The sequence below is a fragment of the Lontra canadensis genome, unplaced genomic scaffold, assembly GCF_010015895.1.
Source record: "Lontra canadensis isolate GAN:19392208 unplaced genomic scaffold, GSC_riverotter_1.0 scaffold90, whole genome shotgun sequence".
NCBI lineage: Eukaryota > Metazoa > Chordata > Mammalia > Carnivora > Mustelidae > Lontra > Lontra canadensis.
The window spans coordinates 3,667,171-3,687,349 of record NW_022631084.1 but is presented as its reverse complement, the minus strand read 5'-3'; the positions used below and the strand labels follow the sequence as shown (position 1 = coordinate 3,687,349).

The 20,179-nt window shown below is 33.0% G+C and overlaps 1 protein-coding gene across 1 annotated transcript in view; it reads left to right on the top strand.

Moving 5' to 3' along the window:
* Window positions 1-20,179, top strand: part of SI (sucrase-isomaltase) — a 96,460-nt gene that overhangs the window by 65,815 nt on the left and 10,466 nt on the right. The window contains exons 36-43 of the mRNA XM_032836045.1: window positions 6,561-6,648; window positions 7,564-7,702; window positions 12,919-13,052; window positions 14,056-14,090; window positions 14,176-14,292; window positions 17,417-17,565; window positions 19,606-19,690; window positions 19,775-19,831. Coding sequence (XP_032691936.1) covers window positions 6,561-6,648; window positions 7,564-7,702; window positions 12,919-13,052; window positions 14,056-14,090; window positions 14,176-14,292; window positions 17,417-17,565; window positions 19,606-19,690; window positions 19,775-19,831 — 804 coding nt within the window. The remainder of the gene's footprint in view (window positions 1-6,560; window positions 6,649-7,563; window positions 7,703-12,918; window positions 13,053-14,055; window positions 14,091-14,175; window positions 14,293-17,416; window positions 17,566-19,605; window positions 19,691-19,774; window positions 19,832-20,179) is intronic.

Here is a 20,179-nt window from a genome sequence, read left to right as displayed (position 1 = left end):
ACAGTGTGTCTGGGATAGAATCCTACGAGTGCTGACCTGTTCCTGGAGAAAAGTCAGGCAGATAACCGTGAGGCAGATGGTGAGATCTCAGGATTACCTAAGATCCACTGGGAGAGGTTGTTCCTTCTTCTTGGAACACATTTGAGAAGGGTGATATTGCCTCTCTGAGGACATAAGAGCTGACAGGCACCATTTACCCCCCTGCCCGTCAATGTAGCACAGGGATACCTGCTAAGTGTGGCCAACCCAGACACTGGCTGTTTAGTATGTTTAGCTCCAAATCCCATGCTCCTACTTCTGGTGCAACTGCCCTTCTGGGTTAAACTTGCATCGACCCCAGCCCTTTGAGACCATCCCTGGGAAGACTAGTGTAGGTACCCACCACAACAGGACCCTAAAGTTTGGAGTTTTAAAAGTCGGTCATCCAGGCTGCAATAGAGCCCAAAGTGCACTGTGCTTTTCCAGGCAGGCAAGAACTCAGACACAGATAGTATGGAAACAACAATTTAAAAAATGCTTAAAACGCATGAGGAGAAATTATTCGCTCTTCCAAGAGGGTCTCCCTGACAGCAAAGGGGACCAGAACTCCCCTCTCTAGGGACAAAGGAGTTGGCTGGTGCTAATTCCCTGCCCTGCCCCTCATCATAAACTAACCTCAGTAAATAGCACAGTGCCAACTATGACAGCTTACATTGCTTACACCAAGTCCTACCCTCTCTGCATTCCACTGGTACTGCTTTTCTTGGGCAAGTATGCCTAAGGACCAATGCAGTGGGCCCCTCCCCCAGAAGACCAGCACAAACCCCTGCCTGCATCATGTCTATTGACCATAGAGTTCTGTAAAGCTTCAGTTCTAATGGAAATACCATCAGGTCTCTTTTTACAAGCAGATCAAATCTAACCTAGTTAAAACTCACCACACTCTGGCCAAGGTCTAAACATTCCCCACTGCAGGCAAGGAAAAACTCCACAGAGAACTGATTTGAGGGATAGAGCAGCCATAACACAGCAGCAAAGTGTATGCAGCATACACCAGAGACACTTCCTGAACACAAGAAGTGTTTTCTTGGACATTATATGATTTCTTTTTCATAAATCTGTTATTATCAGGAACAAGAAACATAACAGATATCATAAAACACAGAATAAGACAGAAAATGACAAATGGAGAAATTCATCCCAAAAAGAAGGAACAACAAAGGCTTAGGGCCAGGGGTCTAATCAAAACATACAAATAATAAGTCTAATCCAGAATTTAAAGCAACAATAAAAGGATACTAGCTGGGCTTGAGAAAAGAATAAAAGATACCAGGGACAACTATACCTCAGAGATAAAAGAGCTAAAAACCAATCAGGCTGAAATTAAAAATGCAATAACTGAGATTCAAAACTAACTGGATGTAATGACCACAAGATGGAAGAAACAGAGGAATGAATAGGTGATATGGAATATAATATTATGGAAAATAATGAAGCTGAAAAGAAGAGGGAAAGAAAAGTATTGGATCATGAATGTAGACTTAGGGAACTTAGTGACTCTATGGTATATAATAACGTTTGTATCATAGGAGTCACAGAAGAAGAAAAAAAAAGGAGGCAGGTTTATTTGAGGAAATTATAGCTGAAAACTTCTCTAATCTATGAAGGAAAAAGACTTCTAAATTCCAGGAGGCATAGAGAATTCCCATCAAAATCAACAAAAACCAGCTAGCACCAAGACATAGCATAGTAAAATTTGCAAAATACACAGATAAGGAAAGAATCTTGAAAGCAGCAAGAGAAAAAAGAGTCCTTAACCTACAAGGGAAGACAAATAAGGTTTGCAACAAATCTACCCACAGAAACTAGGCAGGCCAGAAAAGAGTGGTATGATATATTCAATGTGCTGAATGGGAAAAATCTGCCCCTGAAAATACTCTATCCAGCAAGACTGTCATTCAGAATAGAAAGAGAGATGAAGAGTTTCCCAAAAAAAAATTAGAGGAGTTTATGACTACTAAATCAGCCCTGTAAGAAATATCAAAGGGGGTTTGAATGGGAAAGATGAAAAGCAACAAAGACTAGAGAGGTCCAGAGAAAATCTCCTGAAACAATGATGAAACAAGTAATAAAATTGCACTAAATTCACATCTATCAGTAATTACTCTGTAAATGGACTAAGTGCTCCAATCAAAAGACATTGGGTGTCAAAATGAATAAAAAACAAGACCTAGGGAAACCTGGGTGGCTCAGTGGGTTGAGACTCTGCCTTCAGCTTAGGTCATGATCCCAGGGTCCGGGGATCGAGCCCCGCATTGGGCTTTCTGCTTGGCAGGGAGCCTGCTTTTCCCTCTCCCTCTCTGCCTGTCTCTCTGCCTACTTGTGATCTCTGTCTGTCAAATAAATAAATAAAATATTAAAGCAAACAAACGAACAAACAAAACAAGACCCATCTATATGCTAGCTGGATTTTAGAATTAAAGACACCTGCAGATTGAAAGTGAGGGGATGAAGAAATATTTATTATGAAAATGAGCATAAGAAGAAAACCAGATTAGCCATACTTATATCAGACAAACTAAACTGTAAATCAAAGACTGTAAGAAGAGATGAGGAGGGGCATTACATCATAATAAAACTGTTCATCCAACAAGATGATCTAACAACTGTAAATACTTGTACCCTCAACTTGGGAACATCCATATATATAAAACAATAACAAACATAAAGAACTCATTGATAATAATACAATAATAGTAAGGGACTTTAACACCCCACTTACAGCAATGGACAGATCATCTAAGCAGAAAACCAACAAATAAATGGTTTTGAATGACACCCTTGACCAGATGGACATAACAGATATATTCAGAACATTTTATCCTAAAGCAGCAGAACACACATTCTTTTTAAGTGCACATGGGATATTCTCCAGAATAGATCACATATTAGGTCACAAAGCAAATCTCAACAAGTACAAAAAGATTAAGGTCATACCATGGATATTTTCAGACAACAACACTATGAAACTTGAAGTCAACCACAAGGAAAAAAAAAAAAATGGGAAGACCACAAATACAGGGAGGACAAAGAACATCTTGCTAAAAATGATGGGTCAACCAGGAAATTAAAGAAGAAATAAACAAAAAATACATGGAAACAAATGAAAATGAAAAGAAGATTGTCTAAAAGCTTTGGGATGCAGCAAAAGTGGTCATAAAAGGAAAAGTATATAGCAATACAAGCCTACTTCAAGGAGCAAAAAAAGTCTCAAATATAAACCTAAACTTACACCTACAGGAGCTAGAAAAAGAAAAACAAATAAAGCCTAAAGCTAACAGAAGAAGGGAAATAATAAATATTAGAGCAGAAATAAATAATATAATAATGAACAAACAAATTAAAAAAAAAAACTCACAGAAGAACAGATTGATGAAACCAGGAGCTGGTTCTTTGAAAAAAATAATAAAATTGGTAAACCAGACTTATTAAAAAGAAAAGACAAAGGACTCAAATAAGTAATATCACAAATGAGGGAGGAAAAACAACAACCAACAGTACAATACCACAGAAGTATAATTATAAGAGACAATAATTACATGAGAAATTATATGTCAACAAATTGGACAATTTGGAAGAAATGGATAAATTCCTAGAAAGAAATAAAGTACCAAAACTGAAACAGGAAGAAATAGAAATCTTGAAAAGACTGATAACCAGCAAAGAAATTGAATCAGTAATCAAAAATCTCCCAACAAACAAGAGTCCAGGGCCAGGTGGCTTCCCAGGAGAATTTTACCAAGCATTTAAAGAAGAATATCTATTCTTCTGAAACTATTCAAAAAAACAGAAATGGAAGAAAAACTTCCAAACTCATTCTATGAGGTGAGGATTACCTTGATTTCAAAACCAGACAAAGACCCCGCTAAAAATGAAAATTACAGACCCATATCCCTGATGAACATGGATGCAAAATTTGCAATAAAATATTAGTAAATTGAATCCAATAGTACATTAAGAGAATCATCCACCGTGATCATGTGGGAAATATTCTTGGGTTGCAAGGGTGGTTCAATATTCACAAATCAATCAATATGCTACACCACATTGATAAAGAAAGGATAAGAACTATATGATTCTCCCCAGAGATGCAGGAAAAAAACGTTAACAAAGTATAACATCCATTCTTGATAAAGACCCTCAACAAAGTAGGGATAGAGGTAAAATATCTCAACATCATAAAGGCCATATAAGAAAAATCCATAGCCAATAACATCCCCAATGAACAAAAACTGAGAGTTATTCCTTTAAGGTCAGAAATAAAGCAGTGATATCCACTTTCACCACTTTTATTTAATATAGTACTGGAAGCCCTAGCCTCAGGAGTAAGATGAAAAAGAAGTAAAAGGCATCCAAACTGGCAAAGAGGAAGTCAAACTTTTACCCTTTGCAGATGACTTCATACTCTATGTAGAAAACCTGAGAGACTTCATCAAAAAATTACTAAAACTTATTCATGAATTCAATAAAGTCACAGGATACAAAAACAAGGTACAGGAATCTGTTGCATTTCTGTGCACAAATAATGAAGCAGAAGAAAGAGAAATCAAGGAATCAAACCCATTTATAATTGCACCAAAAACCATAAGATACCTGAGAATAAACCTAACCAAAGAGATAAAAGATCCGTACTCTGAAAACTATAGAAAACTTTTGAAAGAAACTGAAGAGGACACAAAAAAATGGAAAAGACATTTTCTGCTCATGGATTGGAGGAACAAATGTTAAAATGTCTATACTTCCAAAAGCAATCTGCACTTTTAAAGCAATCCCTATCAAAATAACACCAACGTATTTCACAGAACTAGAACAAATAATCCTAAATTTATATGGAACAAGAAAAGACCTCAAACAGCCAGAAGAATGTTGAAAAATAGAGCCAAAGACGGTGGCATCAAAATTCTGGACTTCAAGCTATTATAAAGCTGTAGTTATCAAAACAGTATGGTACTGGCACAAAAACAGACTCTTAGATCAATAAAACAGAAGAAAACCCAGAAATGGACATGCAAATACATGATCAACTAATCTTTGACAAAATAAGAAAGAATATCTAATGGAAAAAGCCAGTCTTCAACAAATGAAATTGTGAAAAATGGACAGCAAAATGCAGAATGAAACTTGAATGAGAGAAGATATTTGCAAATGTCTCATAAGATAAAGGGCTAGTATCCAAAATATATAACAAAGTCACCGAACTCTACACCCCAAAAACAAATAACCCTGTTGAGAAATGGGCAGAAGACACAGATGTTTTTCCAAAGAGACAAACAAATGGCTAACAGACACATGAAAAGATGCTCAACATCACTTGGTATCAGGAAACAACAAATCAAAACCACAATGAGATACTACTTCACACCTGTCAGAATGTCTAAAATTAGCAACATAGGAAAGAACAGGTGTTGGTGAGTATGTGGAAAAAAGGGAACCCTATTACACTGTTGGTGGGAATTCAAACTGGTGTACCCATGCTGGAAAACAATATGAGAGTCCTCAAAAAGTTAAAAAATGGACTTATCTTATGATCCAGCAATTGCATTACTAAGTATTTACCCAAAGGATACAAAAATACTGATTTAAAGGGATACATGCACCCAAATATTTATAACACCATTATCAACAATAGCCAAATAATGGAAAGAGCCCAGTTGTGCATTGGCTGATGAATGGATAAAGTGGTATGTGTGTGTCTATATATATATGTATATATGTATATACATATATACATATATATATAGACACACACCATGGAATGTTACTCAGCCACAAAGAAAAAAATGAAATCTTGCCATTGACAAAAACACAAATGTAACTAGAGACTATTATGCTAAGTGAAATAAGGCAGGCAGAGAAAGACAAATACCATATGATTTCACTCATATGTGAAATTTAAGAAATGTAACAGATGAATATGTGGGAAAAAAGAGAGGCTAACCATAAGACTTTACTGCAAAGAGCAAACTTAGGGTCGCTGGAGGGCAGGTGGACAGAGGGATGGTTTAAATGGGTGATGACTATTAAGGAGGGCATTTGTGATGAGCACTCGTGTTGTAGTTGAGTTATGGACCACTAAATTCTACACTTAAAAAATAAAAGTAAAAAAAATGAAATAAATATTCTGTTTGTAAACTGTATTTTCTGATTTTGGAAAATCACATAAAATTGCTTTTTTGAAAAAAGCAGTTGATTGAAGTCTCCAGGGCAGGAGTGGAGAGAAGGACATGGGAGAATATACACATTATAATTTAATTGTATGTCTAGAAAACAGAAAATTTACTTTTTATTTATATTCTATCTATAGAGAAATATAGGGCATTTTGTGTTTTACAAAAGGGGTCATGAAATGTAAAAAAAAAAAAACAGATAAATTAAATCTTTTAGTATTGAGATGCCTTATACTTTTGCTCCTTAGAATAGTGAATGTGCTCAAATATGCTTCTTTAATTTATTGGCTCTCTGAATTATTTCCTTTGAGAATATATGTTCTAAATTTTTTAATTCACTCTTCTCTCTTTAAGGACATGAATGAACCATCAAGTTTTGTACATGGAACAGTTAGCAATCAATGCAGAAATAAAGAGTTAAATTATCCACCTTATTTCCCAGGTACAATATTATTGCTATACCTTTGATGTTATTGGTATTTATTAATCTGATTTATATACCTTATAACGTAGGGGATAGGTTCAACATTTGTAATTCCCACTACCCGTCTATACATTGAATCATAACTCAACCCATTACCAAAACTATTTAACATTATTTTTAGAAGAAAAATCAAGAAATATTTTTTTTTATATGAACATACTCCTAACTAAGCATGCTTAAAATTGTTACTTTGAGTTTCTTGAGAATCTTCTCAGATTTGAAAATTCTCAATAATTCTTAAAATTAAAAAAATAAACTTTTATGGAGTTTTCTTTTTAAATTTTTCTTCATTAGGAAAAAAAATGAGAGAATATCGATAGCATTTCTTTGGTTGTCCCTGACCCAGATAAAAGGGGTCCAGTCACTCAATATTCATCCTCATACTCATGTTCATAAACTGTTGACACCTAAAGTTATGGCAAAGCTCTGAAAAAAATGCATCTTTATTTGAGAAAAAGTGGATCAAAAAATAGTGCTGTTATAACACTTGTCCAGTTCTTAACCCAGGGCTTTGTGTTTCCAAATGGATTTTTAATAAAAGTCTATTTAATCGGTATGTCTCAAAATATAGCAGACTTTTAGGAATACCTTTTTTTCAGGTTTTTATTAATTCATGTTAATTGGTAACATTTTTGTTGCTAAGTACACTAAAATTTTTCATGTTTTTCAGTCACAATTGTAACTACAGTCACTTACAGTTGCAGATTTTTTTCATTTTTAATTCGCAGAGATGAAGTGTGCAAATGATTAAAAATCAATATTATTTTAAAACAATGATTAATGCTTTTGCCACAAGAATTTATAGATATGATTTACATATTTGCATGCAGGTACTTTATAATATATTGATATTTTTCCATTGATTCTCCCCAGAACTCACAAAAAGAACTAATGGATTACATTTCAGAACTATGTGTATGGAAACCGAGCAGATTCTTAGTGATGGATCATCTGTTTTGCATTACGATGTTCATAATCTATATGGATGGTCACAAATGAAACCTACTTATGAGTAAGCAATGTTCATAATTATCCTTTTTGACTCTTTATTATCTTCTAGATATTAGATTTAATGTTTCACCTACTTCAAGAGTTTTTCCTTGCTGACCTTATCTGGTAGCACTTTCCTTCCCAATGTTGTCTGTAACTTACTTTGTCTTTTATGGCAATTAGAATTATTGTGTTTCTCTCTCTATCTCTTTCTTTTCCTTTCTCTTCATTTATATCATTTTATCATTGTTTTAAATTTTCATCCCATTCCAAAAGCAATTCTGAACAATGTTATTTTATTCCTCACTAGCTCATAGTAGCACAGTGATTAATAATAGGTGCTCAAAAATTGTTGTGAATGAATAAATGAGTAAATAATATATAATTGATGTCATTCATTAAGACATTAAAGTTTGGTTAAATCTGTTGTTTAAATCCATTATAACCAATAGAATATGTGTACGTGAACTTGATTTAATGTCCACAATAAACAAACTTTTATGTGAGGCCAGTGATGATGGAACACAAACCATTCTTTGAATTTCAAGTCTTCATTAGCACTGTCCAATAAGACTTTTTTTTGTAATGATAGAAATGTCTTATAATTCTGGGTTGTCCAATATGGTATCTACTATCCATGTAAGGCTGTTGAACAATATGGCTAGTGTGACTCAGAAATGGAATTTTATTGTATTTTATTTTTTAAGATTTTATTTATTTATATAATTGAGAAAGAGTGCAAGTGGAAGGAGGGGCATAAGGAGAGGGCGAGAGAGAGAATCTCAAGGTGACTTATGGGTATGGACCCTGATGTGGGGCTTACTTAATTCACGACCCTGAGATTATGACCTGAGCTAAAGTCAAGAGTTGGATGCTTAACCAACTGAGTCACCCAGTCATCCCCAGAAATGGAATTTTAAATTTTTTAATTGTAACAAATTTAAATTTAAGTTAAATAGTCCCATGTGGCCAGTGTACACCATATCACACAGTGTAACTCTAGGTCAATGGTTCTTAAGTACACAGTATAATCACCTGGAGATTTTTTTAAAAATGTATTGATTTAATTGGTTTGTAGTATACCTAAGATCTGAATTTTAAAAAATTTTCCAGGTGATTCCAGTGTAGGTCTAGTATATGACTGGAGTTGGTAAAAGAATGAAAAGCATTTTGGAGTAAAGTATATGAGTAATATTTCCTCAGTTAGTGAAACATGCTTATCTTAGCACCATACTTCTCAATCTAAAAGAGATGAATTATTTAAGATATTATTCCATGAATGTATGACCACAGATTTGTTCAACAAATTCTAATGTAGGGACACTAAAATCATGTAGAAAGACTATGAAATGTAATTTTTAAGAGTAAACACATTGATCTTCGATAGTTTTTTTTTTTTAATTGGGACAAATCTTTCTTTAAATTTATCCTACTGGTACGTAGTTTTGGAGCACAGTTATTCTCACATTTTGTCCTCAGCTAACCACATTTTATCATAAAAATACAGGTATTAAAAAGAACAAAATTACTGAGAATTGGCTGATAATCTTGGTGGCAAAATTTACACATTTTGAGATGAAACTACGTAGTTTAAGGGAAATTGAAAAATCATTTCTTCACTGAGGTAATAAATTGAACTTCTGGAACACATTTCATGGTTCTAACATACTGTGGGATGCTTAATAAATTTAAGGAAATGTAGGTAAATTTCTAAATAGTTGATATACAAAGTTATTTAGGAAAATTTAGGGATATGTAAAATATATTTTACTCTTAAGTAACAAACATTATGAGAAAGAGATCGATACAATCTTCCAAAGAACATTTTTTTTAATTTAAAGTCATAATACATTTCTTTAATAGTATTAATTTTGCTCCTATTCATAAATTTTTCCTATTCATAAATTTTTCAGTAAAAGTTTCAACCACATTTGTTATTTAAATTATACAGAGTAATAAATTTTAAATGTTGAGTTATATAATAGCTCAATTTACACATAGCCCTAGACTTTCATGTTTTAGATATTTTCTTGATATTTAATTTTTTCAGTTACATTAGAAAAAAATGCTGAACTTTCAGAAATTTCAGAGATTAAATATAGTCTATATCTTTAAAACCCTTAACAAATGTAAAAGAACAATATAAATAAATTACATTTACATTGAAGTGAAGGATGGATAGTAAGGACTTTTTATTAATCATTGGATAAAAGTGTAAGGATTAAAAACAAAATTTTTTTTCTTCAAGTTATCCAAACTATAGCATTTTATCGTTCCCTTTTTTTTTTTTTTTTGATGCAGTCTGTGTCATTCAAAACTGGTGCAGATTTAACATGCAACTAGTTTTTGCTACTGTCCTCTTCACTAAACATGTCACAAACAAGAAAAAACAAGGAAAGAATACAACGAATGGACTCAAACAGGAGATAAATAATCAGCTTGAGAAACTGCAGTTTTAGAGGAAGGACCTTGGATATCAGTGGCAAATGAAGTTTCCATACAAAAACTTTCAGCCTTCAATAGCTCCCTTTCTCTTATTTAAAATTCAACGTTGAACCGAAACAAAGTCTGTACTTCTAATGTAAGAATAAGTACACTATAAAAACTACCTCAGATTGTGTGTTTAAATTCCAAACAATTATCCAAGTATTTTATATCTATATATTCTGCATTTTCAACTTCAACAATACTTTGAGTGACTTTACAGATTATTATATATTTTTCATGAGAGGGGATGTAGAAAAATCAAAATCTTTATCTCCATCTGGAAAAAAGGGAGCTTTGGTGTTAAATATGTGATTTTTAAGTAAATCCCCCAGATTTTTGTAATCATAATTTTGAATGGAATAAAAAAATCAATAAATACAATTTATTTTCTCAGATATTTCTAAAGACATTTTTTCCTAAAAATTTAAGATATTTTTAGAAGTTTTTAAATTCTTTTAAAAAGTGCCAATGGAGGCAACTATAAACACAGAATAAAAATACTTCCATAACACAACATTAAAATCCTTTCTATGTTAGATTTTGCAAAATCAGCTGGTAACAGAGGACAAGCTGTCCTACAGGTGAAAAGTGTTTCTTAAAATTAAGCTATATTCATTATGACTAAACTATTTGTAAAGTTGGAACATGTCAAAAATATTTGGAAAATATTTATAGTGGTGGGACTTTTAAATTATATCTCTAGTCAAGTGATTTCTCAAAAGTTTTGTTCCCTAATATTCTCCAAATGGTTACAGAGGAGATTCTTCTAATGTAACAGGTCCTTAAGAGAAAATTATTATGAAAATAATTAACAAAATTCTTCTCAACCAGAAATCTAGCAAAGCATATGTTCAGTTATTGATTTAAAGCCTCAGTAAAGAAAAAAAAAAGATGTTGCATACAGCAGGAAAAAAAGAAATTCTTTAAGAATGTATATTTCATGGTGTCATCTGGGTGTCTCAGTAAGTTAAGCATCTGCCTTCTTCTCATGTCATGATCCCAGGACCCTGGGATCGAGCCCCATGTAGGGCTCTCCTCTCAGCAGAAGCTTGCTTCTCTCTCTCCCTGGCTTTCCCCCTGCTTGTACTCTCTCTCTCTGTCTCACTGTCAAATAAATAAATAAAATCCTTTTTTTTTTTTAAAGATTTTATTTATTTATTTGACAGACAGAGATTACAAGTAGGCAGAGAGTCAGGCAGAGAGAGAGGGGGAAGCAGGCTCCCCACTGAGCAAAGAGCCTGATTTGGGGCTCAATCCCAGGACCCTGAGATCATGACCTGACCCTGAGATCATGACCTGAGCCCAATATATATTTCTTGAATGTGAATATATTAGGAATTTGGGACCTTTATCTTTATAAATAGTTTTTGTATTAGTTAATTGAAATTAATTTGTTTGCAAATGAACTAACCTTAGAATATACATTTTCACATATATTTTTAGATTGATCATCAGTTTTTTATTCTCTATATAAATAATCATTCATTTCTTGTTAAATGTCAGCAAATATATATGATGTATGTTAAATATATTAATGTTCCTAAATAAACTATATCCTCATATTTATGGTAGAAAATGAAGCAATGAAAATAGTTTTCTTATATGATCTTTTTAAAGATGGACATATCATGCAAGTAGGAAATTTTAAATTAGCAAGTACAATGTGGTCTTTATTATTCATAGATGGTTAAATTTTTCATCCTACATCCATTGAAAACACTTTTAGTTTCCTATAATTTTGACTTGATATATTCATTAATACAAAAATGTCTTGAGCTTCTAGTTTATCCCAAGCACTGTATTAGGTGTAAAAAGTACAAAGATTAAGACATTATCTCTAACTTCAAAAATCTCAAGATCTCACTGAAGAAACTTTATGTATAAAGAAATCAGGACAAACACTGTGGTCCAAAATGATTGTGAAGTGTGCCTAATTAGCTGTTTGAAGTATTTTTTTCCTGAGTAGTTCTGTAGTCCTTATTCATATGCAATTTATTTTAAATAATATAAAAATAAACACTTTATTTCCATTAATATTGAGATATTTTCTACTTCAGATGCTTTTATAGTATCACACAGAAAGAGATGCAGATAATATAAAATAATACATTATATATATTTTTTAGCACTAGACTATGTTTTAAAATGAATAGTAAGTCATTGAAGTCTCTTCAAAGACTGAGTAGGGGTAAAAAGAAAAAAAAATATGAGGTAATTTGTAAAATTCGTTCTCTTGAAATTTGGCTTTGGTCAGATTCTGTATTTGGAATAGAACAAGTAGTTTTATTTTAAACACCCAAAAAACCTTGCTCACTTTAATATACCTTCTCTAAAATGGAGAGTATTGTGGCAAAGAGTCTCAGTAGAGTGATATGGAGATTAAGTGCTGACAAGTTATAATTGAGAAGTATTGGAACAATCAATAGTTAGAGCCAAGACCTTTATTCAAGAGAACACAGTTAAATAGAATAAAATGAGGTCATTAAAAAAAAAACTTAAGCTATAATTATTTAGTTGATTTAATAACTTCAGTAGTTGACTTAACTTGTATTCATTGAACAAACAAAGGCTACTTAGGCATGTCAGTCTAGTAAATGTTGGAAGGGAAAGAGCAAGTTTTAGTAACAGACAACGAAAACACCACAAACATACATACACACACACACACACACACACTTTTTTTTTTAATGAGTTGTTCATAAATAGAAATATCTGGAAATACCTCATGTGAAAACTCTCCATCTATCTTAGTGCATTGCAGAAGACAACTGGCAAAAGAGGAATTGTTATTTCTCGTTCCACATATCCTACTGGCGGACAATGGGGAGGACATTGGCTTGGAGACAACTATGCACAATGGGACAATTTGGACAAATCAATCATTGGTATGTGAGTCACCATCTATATCATTACTCTATTGAGTTTTCTTTTAGGTATTCACTTTTGCAGGTATTCACTTTTGCAGGTACTAGTTCGATACACCTTATAAGTTCTTTTGAGAAACATACTTTTTGCATCATATTTTATGTCAGATAGCATGATGAAAAGAGAGTGAACTAGAAAGTAGGATCTGGGATGCGTTATAGAAACTAATGATATCTACCTAGTTTATCTTGCGGAAATAATTTCATTCTTTTTGGTCTCAGTTCCCTGGGAAAGTTCAGGAACTGGGAAGGATAACATCTAGAGCTAAGAATAGAAATGGGTAGAAATTCTAGATTCTAGGGAATAAGAATACTCATAGATGCTAAAGAATGGAACACTTCAAGCCAAATTTTTAAGGAGTCTTTTGACAATCGTTGGGTAAATAGTAAATAAGACATTATTATTTTAAAGGGGAAATGGATAATTTTCTGTGTGAGATCTAGTTTTAAAAATTCTTTTACTGTTTATATTAGGATTCAAGGAAAACAATCAGTGTTTTACAAATACTACTTTGAAAGGAGAGCTGGCATATTGCATGAATCCTATATTACTGAAGAGGTCTCAGATGATTTTATTTAATAAGGATGATTATTTTTTCCAAATGATGAGAGCTGTGGTTAAATAATTACATAGATAGCTGTTTATTAAAAAAAATTAAACCGAGGAAAATACTACCACTTTTTTCTCATACTATAATGTACTTATAGCCATTTTGTGCTCTAAATGTACCACCTTGAAAGTCACAAAGAAGCATAGTGTCTTATTTTTATAAATGTCATTAACACTATAACATAAAAAACTTGAATAGTGTAAGAGGAAATGATAGAAAGGTATATTAATAATCTGAAAACTGTATCATTGGATTAGGTTATTAGAAATAAGACATCTTTATAAATAGAAAAAATCAAATATCAAAATATATGAAAAAGTAGCTTTCTAAGATTTTTCCTGATTTTTTTTTAGGTATGATGGAATTTAGTCTCTTTGGAATCTCATATGTAAGTATTTCTATTCCTTTTATCTTTGTAATTTATAAAGATTAAGAAACAAACCATTAAAATTAAACATCACAATATATTTTAGACTGGAGCAGATATTTGTGGTTTCTTCAACAATTCAGAATATGAGCTCTGTGCCCGCTGGATGCATCTTGGAGCATTTTATCCGTACTCAAGAAATCACAACATTGCTTTTACTAGGGTATGTAGTTACTACATTTACTCTCATTCCTTTCCCCCTACTAACTTTGGAAGTTTTTAAATAGAATTCACCCTCTGCACTACAGGGGAAGGGAGGGAAAACTGAACAGGAAGATATCAGAGAAGGAGACAAACCATGAGAGACTCTGGACTCAGAAAAACAAACTGAGCGTTACAGATGGGAGTTGGAGGATGGGGTAACAAGGTGATGGGTATTAGGGAGGGCACATGTTGTGATGTGCACTGGGTCTTATACACAATTAATGAATTGTTGAACAGTACATCAAAAACTAATGATGTACCATATGTTAGCTAATTAAATATAATAATAATAAACAAAAATCATCACAAATAAAAAAAGAATTCACCCTATCAGGCTGAGTTTCAATGCATACTTTGTATGAACTTCTTTACATTTACTTAGGGCATCTGAGCTCATTGCTTTCAGAATTTTCTGACTTGGGTTACTTTATACTTTGGAGTTTAGAACTTGGTTAGCTGATATACTTACTGCTGTTCTGTATAATTTTGGAATAGTCAGGGGATAAAAAAACCTGCTTCTTGAACTTCTTTCAACTGAGACAAAACAATTAAAAAAAAGCTTCAAACTAAATAATTAGGGAAAAGTCATTTGAAATACTAGTATCAGTGTATGAAAATGAGCAGATTTAAAAGGCAAATGTTAAGACAATGAGTTGAGAAATTGAGAAAAAAAAGAAAAAGGAATTATGAGAGCTAATTCTTGTGTTGTGGCACAACTCTCCATGTTACTAAATTGTCTGAAAGAAATTTTTGGAAAAGAGAGGTGACAATATTAAAAGTTATGGAAATGTATGAATAATTAGAGGCAATATCTAATTAAGTGCTAAATTTTGTGATATTGACTTTTAGTGAAGTGCAGAGAAAAGACGAATTATCAAAACGCAACTCATGGAAGAGTTGCAGACAGAGCTGGTCTTTGAAGGATGGGTTCTAGCAGTAGTAACTGAGTGGTGGAGCTTTTCACGTGCTGTGAAATCTTTGTGCGCATGCTGGGAAATGTTAGAGGGAAGGATATATTTTAGAAAATGAAAATAAAGAAGGCAGTATGGGACTACATTTTGGAAGAATTTGCAAGTTTGGCAATAACATAACTTGTTGGAATTAAGAATACTTTAACAGGAAAACTTGCTGTCAGTAATGCAATTTAGGAAGCTGTAACATTGGAAGAGTGAAATGCATCAATAAAAGCCTGTACAGGGATTTATTCAACAAGTATTTATTAAGAGTCTACCATTTAATATTTACAAAGTCCCTGTCCCATGATTCATATAATGTAGGCAGGATAGAGATAATAGGCAAATATGTATATGTAAGTGTGTATATATAGCCAGGTATAAATAAATGCATATGAGGGAAAATAGTGAAAGCTAAAGTGATAGGGATTTATGAGGACTCAGTTTTAGAAGCAGTACTTAGGAAGGTCCTCTTGCTTGAAATGACTTAAGCATTAGAGTGGAGACTTGAGTGAGGCACAGCAACCAAAACCAATATAAGGATATGGGAGAGAATTCAGGTAAAGGGTGTAAATGAAAACCTCCAAGACTGGAGGTGGCTGGAGTTTTGGAGAAGATGAAATGGAGGAAGGAAAAACTGAGGAAATATTTTTAAATAAAAATCTATGGAACAGAAGCCTCAACTTAAGTTCAATTATGAGGTAGTATAAGTGAATTTAGGGATGCATAGTTTAGAATTAAGTTCTTTTGTATTGTTAAAATTGAAATAATATCAGCAAGGTCAGTAAGTAGCAGGTATGATTTTTACCTCTTCTTGACTTTGGAAGTAGTAACAACAGGATCAGTTACTGTTTATTAATTTTTGAACCACTTTACTTTCAAGGTTTTGCCCATTTTAACATTATTTTCCATATAACAATGGTAGCAGTCATCATTCAAGCTTTCTTACTACCAAAATCTAAAAAATGTTGGCATCTGTATGGATATGGCACAGTTCTTAATACCATCATTCCTATTGATACCAGCAAAAAACACTGAAAGTATCGCCCCCTGGAGTTATGTGGCAGCCTGTTTTTCCCCTAGTACAAATTAAAATGTAAAATACGAATCACTGTCCCTACTATCTCTTAACCAGTAAGTGCAACGTGGTTTGTTTGTTTGATTGTTTTTTTTTTTTTTTTTTTTGAGAGAAAGAGCTGTGCAAGTGGGGGGAGGGGCAAAGGGAGAGAGAATATTAAGCAGGCAACATGCTCAGCACAGAGCCTAATGGGGGGCTCCATCCCTTGACTCTGAGGTCATGACCTGAGCCCAATCAGGAGTTGGAGGCTTGGAGCCCCTGTGTGACTCAGTCAGTTACATATCTGCCTTTGGCTCAGGTCGCGATCCCAGGGTCCTGGGATTGAGCCACATAGGGCCCCGTGCTTAGCAAAGAACCTATTTCTCCCTTTCCATTTGACCCTCCCTCTACTCATGCTCTCTCTCTGTCAAATAAATATATAAAATATTTATTAAAAAAAAGTTGGATGCTTAACTAAGTCACCCAGGTGCCCACACAACATTTTGAACAGGTTTTAATCTTTGCAGTGTCAATTTTCGTTTCTACCTTGAGTGCCTATTCCAGAAGAGACTAGGGCATTCCCTTCTTTCTTATTCCGAATTAATTAGGTCCTCTCCTTCTTCTATTCTATTAATTCTTTCATATCATAATTTATCCATTTCTCATGAGAACACACAATGTGGGGGGGTCACCAAAATGAGCTCTGCATGTCTATTTCAATCTGCTTTTGTACAGCATTTCATTTCTTTTCTAGTCTTTTCATCCCTACACTGATTATCACCATGATTGACAATGTATTTGCTACCTATTCAAATATGAACTGCTCTTTACATATGTTCATCTAAACTGAATCAAGCTATTTGCATTTTTTAATTAAAATATTATGTTCTTTCTTCATCATATGAGATAGAAATATTACTGCATAAGATTTTTGTGATATTTTTGAAGAAAACATATACCACATGCAATGGATGAATATTATTTTCTACTTTTTATTCTCCAAACATGTATTTGAAAATTATGATTTAAACAAGGACAAGAGCTTATGACTATTTCATTCTGCTTTGTTTCAGAGACAAGATCCTGCTTCCTGGAATGCAACTTTTTCTGAAATGTCAAGGAATATTCTAAATATTAGATACACTTTATTGCCTTACTTCTATACACAGATGCATGAAATTCATGCTCATGGGGGCACTGTTATTCGACCCCTTTTGCATGAGTAAGTGCAAATTCTTTCTTTTTTTTTTTGCCAAAAAGGGACAGATTTCATTTAATTTACTCAGTAATCTCATAAAGTGTAGAATATTTGAAATTGGAAATGTTTTCATTGTTATTTTAATATAAACTTTGGGTTAATAAACATTTACATAATAAGTATTAATAAACAGGGTGGTATTAAAATGAAACATTAATCAGTTATTGAAAAGTAATAATTATTTATAATTACTATATACCTAGTGTTTAGATTTACATACCCTATTATACTGAATATTTTAAAAATGGAGGCAAGTAATATTATCTCTACACAATGATTTGATTAATTGAAGTTCATAACAATTAAGTAAATCTACCATATGGATGTATGCCTAACTGAAGAAAACCATCTCACCTTTTCTTGGAGATGTGTTATAGAGTACCCTAGAACAGTTCTAGTATTTTGCTTAGAAAATTGTTTTGGATTCACTCCTTAAAGCTTAAACTGATATATGATCAAATCTTAAAATTCTATTCTACTAGCATAGTTGTAAAAATTGTAGCCTGTCCTATTTCCTATTTTTAAGGCAAATGCAAGCTAACTCTTATTGTTTATGTCACACACACACACACACATACACACACACACACACACACACACACTATATTATATTACCAGAGTAATTGAGTGAGGTGATTTGTTAGATGGCACAATTGATAAATCAGTAAAAATACACAACATGTATTTACTAAATTAAATAATAGTATGCAAGGCAAAATGACAAAAGTAATAGGTTGATCAATATGCCATCTGTTCTGATGATAGGATCTTAAACAATAACAGGTTTCCCTAAATCTATATTATCCACCAGTTACTTTGTTAATTTATCTACCATAATCCATTCTTTATTTCTGGTAAATTTCTATTAATATCTGCTTCTATTATTTCCACAGTTTCCCCCCTTTGTCTTCTCCCTATTAACTTCCCAGAAGAGTCAGAGTATAAGCTCTGAACTGAATCCCCAACCAGAAACATTATTATTAACTCTGCAGACTCTTGTCCAACTGAGAACATCTCGGCCCTTTATCCCACGGAAAGTCCAGGAAGCAGTAAATTCAGCAGTCCACCTTGGCATGAATCTGTTTGTAGAAGAGTGAAACAACAGCAAAAGAACAAACAAATTGAAATGTGCAGTTCTGTTTCACTTAGAAAAAAAAATGTGGACATTTAATAGTGACTATTCTGGAACTATGAAGAACAGATTTTGGTGTTTCCAAACATTTGTACCTGAAATTCAGAAATACATTAAATGCACTATTCAGTGAGCTCTAATTTAAGTAAGAGAAGCAAAATCTTTTTTATTCTTTTGCTCATTTCTATTTCTTTCTTTCTTTCTTTTCTTATTATGAACTCTGGGAAGCAAAATTTTTTTTAATTACTGAATCAAGATTATTTTTTGTTTTTTTAATTTAATTTTTTTTTTATTCATTTGTCAGAGAGAGATAGCAAGAGAGAGAGAGGGAGAGAGGACAAGCAAGAGAAGTGGCAGGGAGAGGGAGAAGCAGGCTTCCTGCCAAACAAGGAGGCTGATGAGGGCTCCATCCCAGGACCCTGGGATCATGACCTGAGCTGAAGGCAGACACTTAACCGGCTGAGCCACCCAGGCACCCCCCGAATCAAGATTTCGTATAGCACACTTTCCTCACAATTCTCTTCCAGAGTATTTATAACTTTTGTTTCCTAGTTTGTTGAACTTCTACAAGGTAAAGTTAATATTTGTACCTCTGTGAATTCTCTTCAAAGATTTCTCATTCAGTTGGCCTTACAGAAATTCTCTGTATTTTGTCAGGAAGTTTGGTTATAGTCTACATTAACTTATAAAATATTGTACTACTTATTGAACATTAAATCCCAAATGATAGAATTCTTTTTTATTTGTTTATAGTTTGGTTTTCACTTCAGTCCACAAAAGTCTATATAGCAAAATGTGATTTGAATAATTATTTTATGATATTCAGGAGAAATGAAGTTCTTTGACTTAATTTTTGTAAATATTCTGTCAAGGTTCTTTAATGACAAGATAACATGGGACATATTCAAGCAGTTCTTGTGGGGCCCAGCATTTCTGGTTACTGCTGTGTTGGAACCTGTAAGTCCTATCATATATTTTTGTTCAGAAAATATTATTTTCCTTGACTTATATGTTTTTAATGACTGTATCTTTAAATTCCAGAGTGTTGACACTGTAGTAGGATATGTTCCTGATGCCCGGTGGTTTAATTATCATACAGTAAGTGGTTAGGGAATTCTGGGGAATTGACTAAAAACATATGAGTAACAGTTTTATACTAGCCTTTTCATTGGTGACATATTTGGTTTACTTTACACTTAAAAAGTTAAGATATTTCTTGCTAATTATAGCTGTATCAAATTAACACACAGTGAAAGAGAGTTAATTTATTCTGCCATAGTTTATTATGGAGTCATTGATTTATTTTACTGAATAAACATAACATTGTACACAAGAAGGTCATTGTCCTGTATCAATATGCAAAATTACCATTAAAGATTATATAGTCCTTCCAAGAATAATGTATATGACAAGCCAGGAATAACTTTTGTGACCTTTGAAAACCCA